The sequence below is a fragment of the Chiroxiphia lanceolata genome, chromosome 3 (assembly GCF_009829145.1).
Source record: "Chiroxiphia lanceolata isolate bChiLan1 chromosome 3, bChiLan1.pri, whole genome shotgun sequence".
Taxonomy (NCBI): Eukaryota; Metazoa; Chordata; class Aves; order Passeriformes; family Pipridae; genus Chiroxiphia; species Chiroxiphia lanceolata.
In genome coordinates this window covers 85,029,845-85,046,219 of record NC_045639.1, presented here as the reverse complement: position 1 = coordinate 85,046,219, position 16,375 = coordinate 85,029,845, and the positions used below count along the sequence as shown (strand labels likewise).

The window sequence follows — 16,375 nt, the reverse complement described above, 5'->3', positions numbered from 1 at the left end:
GGTTACTTGAAAGCTCCCACCTACTCTTTGCTGACAGCCTTTTTCACCTGTTGGAATTGTGGCGCTCTCTCATTTATCAACACCTCTACAGCTTGCTGAGAAGTTTCACTTGAAGCTGTTAAAATATCTCCTCTCATATGCCCTTTCCTCCAGTCTTTTGGATGCTCTCCAGCTGGCCTGGAGACTCTGTTAGTCTTTAGCCACCCCAGTTTAATGAACATGTCTTGCTTCTGGCATTGTCCTAATTTCTGCATATATTTCTTATCTGGAGAAATGTTTTTGCTGCAGTGTCTCTTATTTGTTTTTTAAAAAAAAAAAAATTCATCTGCTCAGGATTTTTTAAAAAATAAGATTTTTAGCACAAATTACGCTCTGAAACACTACCCAGGTTGTTTCATCCTTTGCTATTACATTTTCTTGAGTGTAAATGTTCAGCTGGTAAATCTGACCTGTTGCTCCTTTACCCTCTGCCCAGTGCCCTTTGAAATGTGTTTAAGGGATTTCCTGCTTAAGGCACATCACAACATGGGGCTTTACTACATCATGCTCTTCTTCCCTGCTAGGAAGAGCAGCAGCTGCAAAATGAGGTCCCCTTATGCTAGGAGCAGCTGCTGGGACCTTATTTTTGATAAAAAATTCAGAATATGTTTCTCTAACCTCCAGAGAAGCTGAAAAGGCAGACAGGGCATGTGCTCCTTGACACACGCCCCTCCATCGCAAGCTTTGCTACTTGAGAACATTGACTGCACCTTTGGTCTGTCCTGCATTCTCACCTCAGTTGGTATTTGGTTCTGGGTTATTATACATTTAGGTGCCTGCACGTGAGCCCAGCATCTAAACTTCTGCAGTGGCTGATGAAGACCTAGTTAATGAACTCAGGAGTGCCTGAGCAGTTTGGCCACCCACTATCCATGGGGCTTGGCTCAGCTGCTTTCACACTGGCCTCTAGAGCCATTTGAATTTCCTGCAGCATCTGAGATCTCTTGTGGAGCTGCCAGATACAGACCAGGACCCACATACGCTGACACATCTCAAACTGTTCTAGACCACTTAGGAGGCAGAGGCAGGCTCTCAGTGCTGTTATGGGTGTCACAGGCATCCTATTAGTTCCCCGTTGCTATAACACAAATGTATGAGTCTCCTGCAGGTCCTCTGTTCTATTTGCCAGCCCAAAGCAAATGTCCCAAATATAGCCTGAGATGGTGCTAGGCACCCAAGTTCAGGCACTGAATTGAGCACTTTCACTTTCATCTCTGGTACCTTTGTCAGACAAATCTTCTACTGGTGCCAAGCTGGTGCTAGTCTGCTCAGGTAAATACATACTTACCAGGAAGCAGAACAAGACCAGCAAATGGGCCTGATGCTGATCAAAAGATGTTTAGATGGTAGGGATTTCCAGGTTCTACCCACCTGCTTTTCTGCTTTTAGATCTCAGACCCAAACAAAGAGGCACAGACTGTGACAGAGGTTCCTGCCTAACTCTGTAAAATACATCATAGGCAGCCCAGCCATAGAGTTGATGTCTCTCCTGCACCATTCCCCAGTTTTGTAACTTTCTTTCAGAAACTGCATTTACATTCCATAATTAATTATGGTCATACATATTATTTCCAAAAATAATAAAATCCTTTCCTGCTGCTATAAGATTTTTTCTATTTTATTATTTTAATAGAAGATAATTTCTTCATTTGCTCTTCTGAAATATCAGCCTATTTATGCAAATGTCAGAGTATGGATTTAGCAACCTACCTTAGGCACTTCTTTTTGAAAATCTCAGCCAAAGGGTGAGAAGGTATGCTAACCTCCTTGTGCACTGCTTTACAGCTCTGTGGCACAGTGGTCCCAGTGCAATGTTCCACACATGGCACATATTAGCACACCACACTATATTTAGCAATATGTGCCCTACTGCTCCTAAGAGATGACTGAATAAACCTTGATAACACAGTTGGCCTGGCTCCTTTGGGACTTGTAACTTCCCACTGAGCAATAGAGATCATTAAAATGTTTTAATTATATAATTCCCTTTTGCATAGTGCTGTGATAGATAAGATTGCATGTGTGTGTCAGCCTTTCCATTATAAACTTCAGGTCCCAGAGCATTAGTCATCCAGAATAAGCGCTCTTGCTGAGATGAAACAATGTGGAACTATTTTGATATTATATAAACATATATAACTCAATTATTATTAAGAACACATTAGTAACTTAAAAGTTCTGATGAAATCACAAGCTCTTCCTTGGAACCCTGTAGGAACAGAAGCTGCTCACAGTTATTAGGAACAAACAACAAACTGTCTCAACCAAATCTCACTGAATCTCCCTCTCTCGCTTTTATTCCAAAAGGCACCTCTGAGTATCTGGGAATCATATTACAGTCACATTGATGAGGATGATACCAGGAGATTTGCATAGAAACTCAGAGAAATTTTAATCTCTAAATAGGAACATTTTAGACAGATCACATACCTCAGATCCTGCACAGGCCAGATTTCTTGGCTAAAGGGAAAACTTATGTGGAAAACAGCCATCTACAAGTTTTTGGGGTTTTTTTGTTTTTGTTTTTGTTTTTTTGCTCTTTCAGATATTGTTAGAACTGACTATGTCTCTTTGGCCCTGGGAAGTCCTCTATAAAATTTTAACCCAACTAGCACATTTAAATTATCTCATTTAAACACCTTACTGTACTTTTCAAGGGAAACATTCTGCTGCTGCTCCTGGTGAAATGACAGGGAACTGCCTCTAGGTGAGCTTCACAGGCAGCCTCAAGAAGAGAGTTATTCCTCAATACACCTTTAACAGCAAGGATACCTTCTTATTAGATTGACATATCACTCTACTCTCTCAGTTTATGACTCTGTTAGCAGTCGAACGCGTGTTGTTCATAGAGGAAAGAGAGCACTTACGCTGCAATATGCTTTTAAAGCAATACCGTGACCTTGTTCATTTCATCCTTAGTTTGCAACAATTCTATTTAGGAAACCTTAACTTAGATAACTTTAAAACTCAAAGTCTCCTGTGGTATTTTCTGTTATACCTCCTTTCATTTTCTGGTACGTGTAAAGCTTAAATATTACCAGATATAACCCTGACCATCACTTTCCAATTTATTTCCATGCCTACCAGACAGCATCTTGCCTTTTCTGCAGACAGAGACCCAACAAGGAAACGGACAGACACTTTCAGGAGTGAAAATACCAAAGTGGGTTAACATTACAATAAAAGAATAAAATACCGTGAAGGGAGAGGGAAGATGGTTAGATGCCCCTGATAAACCAGACAGAAGAGAGGAAAGATACCTACATTTCAAAGAGTTCAGATTGGTGGATTGGAACTCTAAGAAAGAAACACATAAATAAAGGACAAATTCATCCCTCTTTGGCAGTTTTCTCTAGGACACAGCAGGCTATATGCAACAGGAGTGAATGCTTTGTGAACTGAGTGAAGTGTATACAGGTACTGGTATTCTTCAAGGATGTAAAACCAGGACTGCCTGACTGAGGACTCAGTGAAATAACCCCTTTCCTCAAGTACCTCCCCAGCCCCTGAGAATTAATTTGTTTTTTCACAACATTTATGAACAGGAATCACAGTCAATTACCTCTTTTTGTTGAGGACATATCTTTTTGAGAAAATAGGTACAATTGTGCTTTAGCTTTAGATGTGTTTTGGGGAAGGCTGTGATCAGTTAGTCTAATAGAAAACCTGTGAGTAATAACAGTAACTCTTGAAAAATATTGAGGCAAGACCAAAACATATATCACAGACTGTATGTACTGCCCACTGAGTTTGAAGACTTGAATACTTACATTCAGAAAAAGTACAGTCCAGCCAAGAGATTCTCCTCAGATTATGTTTCTGGACAAGCCATTATTTTTACAGCAGAATTAAATGTCTGCTGAAAAAATAAGTGGAAAGGCTCAGGCAAGTTAGATTAAAGAAGGTGGTGTTATTGTTAAAAGGAACTTCTTTAAAAAAAATAATCACACAAGCATGCACATGAAAAGATACATTGGTTCTGACTTACTCACTGCCTAAATACCTTCTTTAGGGTCAAGTCAGGTTGATCGGATTGATTTTGCCTCTGAAAGTCTGATTCATCCTACCAACTATGAAGGTTAATCTCCAGTTCTAATATGTAACAGAATGGGAGAGTAAGGAAGGACATGAAAAATGCCCCAGAAAATTCATCATGCTTTCCTCATAGTTCAGAGCATTGATAGCCAAGGTAAGCAACATTAGGAAAGTGATATTTGTACTCTGGGATCTGGAAACAGAAAAGTACAAATAAGAACATAGACTTAAGAGATCTCTTCGGTGTTTTTACTTCTAAGAGTTTCTGAACTTTTTCATAGTGTCTTTTACAAAGTCAGTGCTGTGTTACTGTGTAGTGTTAGTCCTAAGACTTTTACTGGGGAAATTTTTTTGTGTGTCAGGCTAGTTGAATCTATACGCATATTCAAGCCAAGAAAATGTAGCCCAGGGCACCATTCTAAGAGTTGATATTCTGAGCTACCTTCCAAATGCAGAAAGTAAAACGTGGTCTGTACATCTGGAGTCTCAGAAAGGATTGTGGAACCTAGAACTGCAGCACTGAGGATTTAATTTTCTTCTCTTTCATCTGTCTGATTATTATTTGAATAGTCACTTCTCTTAAAGTACCATGAACAATTTTTTTTCATTCTAACAAAGCTGGGACACTACTAAGCTTTCACAGAATCACAGAATGGGTCAGACTGTAAGAGACCATAATGAGTCATCTAGTCCAACCTCCCTAAGCTTTCTTTGTTAACCTTAAAAACACAGACGTTTAAAAGCTTAAGTAATGCAAATTAGGGCGACAAGGAAGGTTGAAGAGATGAAGTACTCTTGCCTATCTAATGGAAAACGTCCCCCAAGTGTTTGGGATGATAAGCAGAACAATTCAGCTCAGTGGAAGCCAGGACAGCGTTCCCACATCCTCAAATCCAGGAGGCTTTCCCATCCTTTAAAACAAAATATTAAATAATGATAGCTCGCATTTCTAATAACAGTAACTGAAAAATAAATTTTACATTAACTTGAAATAGCAAATAAAGTTTACATAAAATTTTTAGAGGGGAGAGATACTGTGTGTATTGCCTAAACACAAATTAAAAGTAGGACTGCAGTAAGGTATAGCACCTAATTCCAGAAAATTATTTAAAGATGGCAGTAATTAAGCACTGCAGTAGAAGAATAAGAAAAGTACACAGTTTAAGCATGTTAACTGCTAGAAGTCCATGACTTCATATTACTTACTATTTTATTCTTTTAATTTATTTTTTTTTGCACATTAGCAAGGGGTAATGCATGTCGCTTATTTTATTTTCTGCTACTCATAGAATACCTACAGCAAGATTGGAGGTAAGATCTTCAGATAATTTCAACTCTAGAGAAGATACAGCTCTCTTTTTGCATTTTTCCTAGAGACAGTGTAGGCAGTATAGGCAGCCAGTTTACATCTTCTGGCAACTTGTGGACATGCCTGCAACAAAATAAATCTATCTATAGAATACACAGTAGATGGGAATTTCCCTGTTAGCTTTGTAATGCAGTCCAGTAAAATGGTGCTGAGCAGCTGACCGTGGGTCTTGTTTGGTTTCCTCCTCCTACTGCTCCTGCAGCTGAACAAACCCCGAGGTGCTGGCAGCCCCATGGAGTTCGAACGCCTCCCCGCGAGAGCTCGGCAGCTGCTCAGCATGGCCCTGGCAGTGCCACCCGGTCTCCACCCCCTCTCCCGCTGGCCTCCAGCTGCTGACTCCAGGGACACATTTCAGGGTTACCAGATCCAACTCTGCCAGAACAAGTTTTTGCCATTTAATATTCATTGAAGTAACATTTCAAGGCTCTGTCTATAAATAGCGATTCCTTTGTAGTATGAAGTTCTTTTTCCCGGCTTGCATGAGCCCCCCCACGCCATCCCACCAGGGCTGCTCCCTGCAGCACAGCTCACAGGCTGCCACTGATCCCCACACAGTGGACTCAGACATGGTTCACTGCAAGAACAGCAACAGTGGCACATTCTGCTTCAGTTGCACACACACACACATACTTGCTGCCTAGCTCATCACCGGATTTTTATAATTTAGACTATTTAAACAATTGCCCTTCTTTCAATATTCTCAATAATTCCTGTGGTTAGGAAAGGATGTGGGCTTTTAAAATATTTTGATCTTTCTTTATGCTGCCTTCCAGATGCCCCTCACTTGGTCCACATCTTGATAGTAACCCCAGGCACACGGTAGCAGCAGAAGCCTTACCAGTGTCACAGAGAGCAGGCTGATTGCTTCAGATTCTGTGAAGTATAGTTCATTGTGCTGTGAGGTTTCTCTTCCTTGTAGGCATCAATGTTCATCTCAAAATAAGCCATACCCCACTTCCCAAACCACCTTCTAACACATCCATCCAGGCATTTCTTACTCTTTTAGTCAAACAGTTGGCCAAAGCCACCTGCGCAGAGAGGCTACCATTGAGGGATATTCTCCCACTCACCTTGTCTTTTAAGATTTTTGGTTCTACTACAGAGTTCTGAGTACACTGGCCCTTCTCTTCCACTTTGCCTTAAGTTTAACAAGCATACTCTGGTTCTCCAGGATAGCAAAAAAAAATTCCAAACAAACTGAATCCACAAGAGGCTTAAAATAGCACTGTAGTGGGAGGCCAGATTTTTGAGCTCATTTCATATTTGAAAATCCCAGTGTTCCCTTGAGAAGAGAAATAAAAGGATTACTTTGATGAAATTATATGGGTTTTTTTTAGAAGCTCTGTTTCTTACAGACTTCAGGCATAATAATCCACAAGTAGCAATTCGACAGGAAGGCTACAAAGGTACAAATTCTGCTAGAAACATAAAACCTATCTAGGGATGCACAGCTACGATTGGTTTCCATGACGATTTTCCCCGGTAATTGCAGTCATCAACCTAGGAAGAAGCATTGGGGTACCTTACAAGTGATTCTCATACTTGCCAACTTAAAGATGCTTCCTAGAACATTTTTCATGGAGCAGGAATTTTCACTGACAGGGCTAGCTACCTCAGATATAAGGTTTTTCCTAAATACGTGTCAGCAACTAGTAGTTATTGCTGGCTATCTCTGCCCAATTCTAAACCACAAATTTTTCTCCCCCAAGACAATGACAGATCTTCAGTTGCATTTGTGATTGTCACTATCACAGCAAGCTGGTAACCGCATCAGCCAGTGAATGAGGAGGACTTCAGAAAGGATCCTGATCAAACCATTGCCTTTATCAGCCATTTGTTCTGTCTCTACATATGCTGTCATACAGTTCTGCTGGCAAATAGAGCAGGTGAACACTACTCAACAATGTTATTGCTAAGGCACATAACCTGCCTTAAGGCATATAGTTGATGCCCCATTCAGCTGTAACAGAGAAAAGCCACTGAAAAAAAAAAAATCTAGAAGATGAAGGTGGTCAGTTCAACTGAGATGACTTCTATCCATCTGGAGCTGCAGAGGGCACTGTTATCAACTCTACACAGTAAAAACTGTCACCTTTGAATGATCAGGAATCAAATCCCTCTATTTCTGGTTTCACCATCAGCCCCTTCTTGTCAGTGAGAACAAGGTCCAGCATAGCACCTGTCCCCATTGGCTCCTCTATCACTTAGAGAAGGAAGTTACCATCAATGCATCCCAAGAACCTCCTGGATTGCTTATGCCCTGCTGTGTTGTCCCTCCAGCAGGTATCAGGGTGGTTGAATTCCCCTCTGAGGACCAGGGCTTGTGAATGTGAAGCTGCTCCTGTCTGTCTATAGAGAGACTGATCCAGTCTTCCTGGTCAGGTGGCCTGTAGCAGACCTCCACTACTGTTACCTGCCCCTGCCCTCCCTTTAATCCTGACCCATAAGCTCTTGGTTGGCTCCTCATCCATCCCCAGGCAGAGCTCCATGTGCTCCAGCTGGTCACTGACATAGAGGGCAATACCACCTTGTCCCCCTGCCCATCCTTCCTACAGAGCCTTTGTCCTTCTTAGAGAGCCTTTGTCCTTCCACCCCAGCACTCCAGTTGTAGGAGACATCCCTCAATGCTGCCACTGAGATGACAGCCCTGCAGGTCAGAGCACATCTCTAACTCCTCCTGTTCACTCCCCAGGCTGTGTGCATTTGCATAGAGGCACTGAAGTTGTGTCCCTGGAGAATCTGACTTACTGACTGGAGCGTCTGGGAGTCCTTTTGCTGCTCTTCAGGTGCTCCTGCTGACCTGCGATCCCACTCCAGGCTCAGGGCATCTATGGCTGGCTCTGGCATCAAACTGAGACGAGGATTGGGGATGGACTGAGGTTCTCTTCCCTGGCAAACTTAGTAATAATGCTTTAGTTTCTCTTCACCAGCTCGGCAAGCCTATGACTGAAGATGCTCACACACAGGAACACATGATACAGTCCAGACCACCACACCACCACGTATAAACTGCTTTATTGATTGCAGTTAACATGTTACAATTAATTTATGATTCCAAGCATTCAGCCAGCTGCTTATAATAAGTATAAGCTGCCACCATAGTCACATGGAACTGGATAAAGAGATGTTTAGTCACTGAGGCATCCTGAACTGGAATCATTTCTGCTTCTTGGGCATTGAAGAGACAACCAGATGATACATACAATAGACTGTTCCTGAATTAAGAGACAGAAAAGATATTTTCAGACTGGCAAACAGAATTCCTTTCAAGTCAGCTTTGCAGTTTGTTCAGAAGAAATACTGACAACAAGCAGCTGCAATTCAGACAAACACATTCCCATAGCCATGTCTCAATTATTTTTTTGGTGATTCATATTATCAAGAAAAAAAATCCTTAATTACCTCTCCACAGGCTGCACAAAAATAAAGAAACAAGGAAAAAAAAAAGAGTGGGGAGAGGCATGTTGTGGGACCTACACAGACAATCATAAAGTAATTGTTACTCATTCTTAAAGCAACTTACGGAAAATCCATTATATCAACATATTTAAGTTAGAGGCTACTACAAATTATGTAACAAGCAACAAAAAGGTTAAATATATGCAGTATTATGAAACTTGGATATAATTCTGCTAGTTTTCACACCACAATGAAAACTCAGTACGCGGAGTATCACCAAGCACTAAGAAGAGTCGCTAGTGAGAAAAATGGTTTACTTCATGCTAGAGAAAGTATGTTAATAATATTAAAAACTGGCACATTGGAAATTATACCAAAGCATAAGATTTTAGTATTAGCCTTACCAAACACCGTTAGAACCACGGTGGTTCTATACAACAGAGCATCCTTTGCACCACCCTTAAGATGCACTGGGAGGCCATTATCCTCCTAATGGAAACAGTGACAAAAATAAACTATTTAAATGCAATTCTTGCACTATTTTGTTGATATAACTACAATTACCCAGAAGAGGAATTACTCCCCACTTATCCTTCCAACCCCCCAAAGACAATGAACCTTATTTAGGTCCCCTTTGTCTTTAAGCTTTCACTCTGCTAGCAGGTGACAACTCACTAGGGGAGTACTATAAAGGATGATTCATTTCTATAGCAGTGACTGGCAGATGCCTAAACACTTCTGACACCATTGGCAGCCCCTCAGGTCATAGGATGTGATTACCATCCCTACAAGCCTCCCATCCATCTCCAGAATAGTTAATCCCTGCTATAGGGAGTAACAAGGGGAGGAGTCTGTACTATCACCTGGTGTCACACAGGAAACTGTTTTGCTCCACTCAAACTCCTATGCACCAGATCCCATGATCTTTACCCTTGTCACAAGTTCACACTGCTCTAAAATTCAAGCCAGGCTCCCGTGCTAGTGACCTGCAACCCAGCCCAGCTTAACTTGCTGTCCCACAAGAAAGGAATGGGAGGAGGAAGAGATATGCCTAGAGATCTCTGCCAGCAGAAACAGAACCTCTGACCTCACCCATCACCAACATCCTGCTTCCCCCCTTGGCCCACAATGAACACTGTGCTCCTCACACAGTGTCTCAGAAGACTGGCTTTCTCTTTCGGGGAAAGGAAAGCAAGAAGATAAAAAAAACTATTAAAGTGAGACTTCTAATATACTTGTCCCTTTCACATTGCTGAAGCCCTGTCCATCCTCAGTATGAAGCTACATCTCCAGGTTATGGCTCACAGTTTGGGGGTATGTTCTTAAATTGTTCCCTGCTTTCACTAGTTCTCACTTGGTGGCCTTATCAATCAGGAACAGAGTAATTCAGAAGCTGTTTTTAAAGGTTCAGTAATTTTCTAGGAATGAATCCAATCATTTAAGACTTTTACAGTTTGCATAACTGAACGACACAATACTACATCCTCATTAAGAATTATGGGGCTCGCCTATGAACTGTAGATACAGCTGTAAGATTTCAGGCTTAACTTTTCATTGTATTTCTGTCCTCTCACTTGCTATTTTTCTCTATTTGTTCCTAGGACATATTCCCCCATCTCAACTCCTTTGAGAGTACTTCATCTTTGCACAGTGCCTCATACTTACAAGAAACTCAGGTACAAATCATTTCATAGTCAACTGCACATGTACAAATACTCTTAGTGTCTGTAGAAAATATCTGCTGATTACAAGTACTATAATCATACAGCTGATTTCAAAAGCTCTCTTCATGTGTAAAGAAGAGTCTGACCAGTTCTTTAGAAACAAAATGTATGCAATTGATCTATTAATACCTTGTTAATCTACTAAAATTGTTCAACTCAATACCTGAAAAAGTTTCTGATGCTCAGGAACTCTGTTTTCAATCTGCCTGCGTGAAGCAGTGCTTATGGTTCTCTGGGAAATTTGGCGAAGAGCCTGAAATAAAAGATAAACAGTGTTTTTAAAACAGTGATATTTTCAGCTCTGTTCCACTGGGTAATTCTTTTAAAAGCATGATATAAGTGGAACAGACAGAAAAAAAAAAAGGGAAAGCCTTTTACAAACAAACAAACAAAACTTCACCAAAACCCCCTGGTTTTGAGTTCAGTAAGTCTTTCAACAGATGCTGTGAAGACTGCTTGACTGATTACCTAAAAAGGAAAAACTCAGGAAAATTACTTTTAGTAAGATACAACAGATTTATGGATCTGCAGCATAATCTTGACAGTTAGCACCCTTTTGGGGAAATCTCAGCCTCTGCCCCTTAGACAGAAGTTTTAAGCACCATGTTCTGTGTCTGACTAACAAAAGGGACAATAACATTCACATGAAACATTTTTGAGAAGGCAAGGATATTCTGTCACGGCTGCAGTTCACCTGTGAGCCCCCAGCGCAGGCAGTAACCTTCACAGAGCTAGGAAGGCACTTCCACCTCACCACACACACAGCTTAAGAACACTCTGGCCATGTCCTGAGCTGGAATCAGTTTCCACAGTCTGATCACACAGTTAGGCGACCAAAAGCAATGATCTACATATAATTTCTCTGCTGGCCCAGTCTGCCTTCGACACGTCAAGTATCAAAGCCGAAGAGCTGGCTGTAGCTCCAAGCTGCTGTAGGAAAACTGAAACGTTAAAGGTTAATGCCTCAAACAATCAGCCATTTGCAAAAGCAGCGAGGTGCCAGCGGTCTCCTTCAACCAACATTGACAACGCTCACCGCTCCCCCCAAAAGTATCACCACTAAAAAACGCGGGCACAGAGAGGGCAAACATCCAGGTGATGCTGGCTGCAAGTAATGGGACAACAATCCTCCCCTCGCCCATTCCAATAAACACTATAAATATATCTCCTTGGAGACGGCTAAAGCATACCGAGAGCCCCTGACTCAACACCATCCCTCAAGTCCCTAAAGCTCAGGACTACAAGGAGCGAAGGGGCCGCGACCTGGAGGGCAACACCTTCCCCCGGACCCCCGCAGGTCCCTCCGCAGGGGCCCGGCGCGGGTGGAGTCACCACGGCCGAGTCCCGCCGCCATGGGGGGGCACCGCGAGGGAGCCCCACCGCCCCCGGCGGCAGCGGTCTGCTGTCCCCGGGCCTCACCAGCACGTTCCGCCACATCGCGGCTGTTGGTCCTGTCACCTCCCGCCGGCAACAAGGGCAGCGGAAGGGGAAGCGGCTCTCCCGCCCACGCCGGTGGCACCACAGAGGGAGCCGCCCGGAGCGCCGCCGCAGCGCCCACAGCGCCGCCCCGCCAGTCCGCCCGGCTCGGCGGCAGCGCCTGTTGGTCGGATGGGATGTGTGTCCGGGTTCGTGTCTCAGGAACCAGAGCTGAGCCCTGCAACACCGGGAGGAAGGAGCGGTGACCTCTCCGAAGACGCGGCGCCGGGAAGGGGCTGAGGCGCCCGGGCGGGCACGCGGCAGGAGCGTTTCCTCACTGAACACGGCGAGAGCACTTCGGGAAGTCTATGGAATGTCCCCCAGAGCCGCTACATACAGCATTTAAAACCAACTTTGATTGAAAAGTTTAATATTCGCAGAGGGCTGGATGCGTGTCCTGTGAGAACACCACCATGGGCTGCACCAGTTCATATGGACTCGCCCGACATCCCCTTTGGCCGCCACTAGAGGCAGGACACTGAGCTAAGCACAGCCTGGGGCCGACCCGGGTGAGCGGGTCTTACACCCGTGGGATCGATGTGGCATCCCCTTGCTGAGCCATTACCCACAGAAAACCCCAAACTAAGCCATGTACCTGCCCACGGCCTGAAACTCCGTTCATGGCAGCGATACCGAGTACTCTGCATGTGGAAAAAAACCCCAAAACAACACAAAAACAACTTCAGTTTCATGTTTCACAGTATATAATTACATAGAGTGAAGTAATACCAGACTTGTAAATGTAACGTATTTGATTCTAAAGGAAGAATCTATTGCCCTTCAAGAAACTGATCTGAGAAGCTTGTGTTTTTCTGCATTGCAGATCCAACACCACAGTTGCATCTTCTTATGCTTCAGCCTTATGCTGAAATATGATGCTGTTGGGAACACTATTTTGTGGCTTTGCTGCAGTTGCAGTGCACTTAGTTTTTAGCATTACACTGCTTTTGCACTGATGCCAAACCTCATGATGAATAACGTGTATCAAACACAGCAAAGTAGTGTTCAATCTAGTATGGAAATGACAAGGATCGTATCTGAAAAGCACAGCTGTCCCAGAAAGAAACTAAAAATGCAAAGATGAAGTAGTATTTCTAGGTATAGTTTTAGCTGCGCAGAATGTTAAAAAATGCATTTAGAAAGCACTGTCATGGAGAAATACATGTTGTAACAGAGGAGGAAATTGGATGCATTATTTAACAAATAGTTTTCAACACTCAAGCAGTGCTATCACAGAATAACACTTAAAAATACATTAAACACTGCAAGACAGATTTCCATTCATTTCTCCCTGCAACCTTTCTTCTTATGAGTGTATACAATGTTATTGTTCTGATCTTCATACACTTAGTTGTATTTAGATACTGGCAAAAGGATCGTATCCACAGAGAAATTATTATTCTTCAATTCTGCTGTGTGGACCATTTTCTGATTTGTCGAACCTCAGGGATACTGTCTGTCAAACAAATCTTACAACCAAAAGACCCGATAAAAGCTTGGCATGTGGGTTACGTACCAATCAAAGCTACATGATGACTGGTCACAGCAAGCACAAGCTGGTGTCTTCAGTATGACTGATTTATGAAAAAATGAAAACTTGAGGGAAAGAGAAATTGCAACTTGCTGCCTCAGGGTGAGGGATATTTCACTAGAAACCAACTCAGACTGCTTTTTCCTAACTGAATGTATTGCACTGAAGAATAACAAAATTGTTTATGAAACTCATTGTTAAACAGTTTTGCTTAAACCAGAAAGAAAACAGGGCTGTTAATCTAGCTGTTAAAAAGCATTCATCATAAAAAAAATGTTTAACCCCTTAAACCAATGACAGAAGGATATGTAAACCCTGCTAAACTGAGGGTTTTTTTCCTGCAAAGCAAGTAATTAATTGACTAACCCACTTAAAAGCTACATTGTGTACCAAGAGAGAAAACATGCTGTATTCTACCTTAATACAGCCAAGTTACTTTGAGTTGTACAGTACACTGAAACTGCATTAAAAAAACTTGCTGACAGAAAGAACAAAGATTTGTTCTGAAGTTTACAAACATCGTTGTAAAGCATACACTAACTTCAACCACGTAATGCCAGGCCTCAGCAGGCAAGCCTTGAGGCAATCACATTTTCATTTCTTCCAAGATTATTACACTCCAGTCTTACCCATTTTCATAATAGAATTAATGAGGTCATTAATTCCCTTCCTGGCCCTCTAACAGTACTTAAATCATCTCACCATTTTATTTTGCAAAATTTAGGCACAATCCTTAGGTAAAAATTCAATTAAACTTGCACCTAACTCTGGTATTCCGTTTGCTCAAATTGTTTATTTTATGTGATCTTTATCTGGAATCAGGGTCCAGTGCGATACAGCTCCACCTATTTTCTTTGAATTTATTTATTTTTAAAAAAAAACTTCCATAATGATTGACTTATGCTTTTATTCCTCTTTATTCATCCCCAACAGGAAATGAGAAAGATAATCTTCCAACTTCAGAGTTTGTAGCAGGAGTTGGTATAATGCAAATGGCCAGTATTACTTTATATTAAACACAGGGTGAGGATGTTTCTTATTTGAGACTCAGGTCATGTAAGGACGCTAATTCTTATCAGGCTATTTCATAATGGACTTTAGGTCTTAATTAAACTGTGAAGTAAAATTAGACTTCACATTTAGGCACAGAAAGAAATATGGTGACCAGAACAGATTCTGTGAGCTAGAACACAGGGTATTTTTACATTGAAATACTTCTGCTGATCTGAGGAAAATTTACTACTCGTACAATAAAAGAACTTCTTGCAATTGGGCTTGCTTTCTACCTCAGAGTCCATTTTCACACTGTCAGAAGCAGTCTTTTCCATAAATCGGCCACATTGCTAAGCAAGAATAAAATTGTCTTAGACTTTCAGTTTTTCTTCTTACTTTGAAAGAGAGAATTTTGGCAGGTTGTTCAATACAGACAAGTATTCAGTATGTGGAACATTTGAGGGTGTTCGAGGTTTTTTATGTTGGGTTTGCTATTGAACTGTTACCAAAACAAACTGATGTAGTACCAAGGATAGATCATGTTTTCTGGCAAAGTCAGAAAGCATAGTCTTTCACAGGAACTTTGAAGATCAGATTACTCTGTGGTTATGCACTGTTCTTTGTCTTCAGCAGTTGCATTCCAGTAACTTCTCTTTTTAAGTAACGTTAACAGTAAGTACATTCTGCTTTAGACACAAGTCACATTTTTCCACCAGGCACTCACTTCAAGTCAAGCTCTTTTTCCCACTGCAAGTAAGGCATCTGAGAGAAGGATGCAGTCAATAGCACTTCTTGTGACTCCAATCCAACCAGCCCAGTTCATTGCTCTATTTGATGGATTCGAGGCAGATAATGTGTTGCAGATGTTATTTGACCTGACTGTCATGACCCTTTCTCCCTCAGAGACTTCTATTAAAAAAGACAAGACTTACATCCTTCAAGATTTAATATTCATAATTAAAGAAAAACCATGCTGCTGGGAACCTAGTACTGACTTGGAACTAGGTGCTGAACCTAGTTTCAGTACCAGTGTACTGAAGCGAGGCAAATGCTGTGAAGGATCCTTCACAATTCAATTATAAAAAAGGGAACTCTTCCCTCTGACTGAGCAAAACACAGCTGTCAGCTCCCCAATAGTTTGATGCAGTTAAAGAAACATCTTGAGGTGGACAATCTGCTTTGTTACAGGGGATGTAGATTTTTACAAGAAAACAGAAGGAAGTGCTCTCACACAAGGGAATTGGTCTGGAGAGCTGTTGTGTACATTGAGGACAAATCCTACTTCCCCAAAATACTGTCTCCAGGAAAGGCTCATTTTATAAGCAAGACGCTCGTAACAGCAGCAGCCTCCAGAAAGTTTATCATCTCTCACGCTGTGGGCACTGCCTCAGCTGGGTAAGGCTCAGAAAGCACTCAGTGTGGGCACTCTGAAAGCAGAGGTATTGCTCTTGGTACTTCTGAAGCTTGGTAGTGAATACTTGTGAAGGATGCCAGTGAAGAAACCAGGTCACTGGTGGTCAAATCCAGATTCGACACATGACACTGAACATTAGGACAGTGACCACCGCCCTGAGAAGCATCAGACAGAGATGTTGTGGTTTCACCTTTGAACATGTGACATATGTGCAACTTGTAAGAAACACAAATTCCAAGGATCTCCATAGTTATCAACATGACACCAATACAATGGCCATGACTGAAGGAAGAGTTTACAAATTTGAATTACATTAAGCATTTTAAGCTCTGTGGGCACACTGTCCCATGTATTTGCTGCTACAGGCTCTCAGAGAACCCACTTAATTGCAACAA

At 42.0% G+C, this 16,375-nt stretch overlaps 1 protein-coding gene across 1 annotated transcript; it reads right to left on the bottom strand.

The window, feature by feature from the left end:
* Positions 1-8,438: 8,438 nt before the first annotated feature.
* LOC116783615 (cytochrome c oxidase subunit 7A2, mitochondrial) lies at positions 8,439-12,115 on the bottom strand. Its single transcript, XM_032681270.1, has 4 exons — positions 11,986-12,115; positions 10,730-10,819; positions 9,247-9,331; positions 8,439-8,658 (listed from the first exon to the last, which is right to left on the bottom strand). The coding sequence occupies exons 1-4, from the start codon at positions 12,001-12,003 to the stop codon at positions 8,600-8,602; spliced, it is 252 nt and encodes an 83-aa protein (XP_032537161.1). The 5' UTR covers positions 12,004-12,115; the 3' UTR covers positions 8,439-8,599.
* Between the last annotated feature and the right edge of the window lie 4,260 nt (positions 12,116-16,375).

Excerpts from the sequence above, each read along its gene's own strand:
- LOC116783615 (XM_032681270.1), bottom strand. Across the intron at positions 9,332-10,729 it reads AGCATCAGAAACTTTTTCAG|GAGGATAATGGCCTCCCAGT; the intron begins GTATTGAGTTGA and ends TGTTTCCATTAG. Across the intron at positions 8,659-9,246 it reads CGTGGTTCTAACGGTGTTTG|GAACAGTCTATTGTATGTAT; the intron begins GTAAGGCTAATA and ends CTCTTAATTCAG.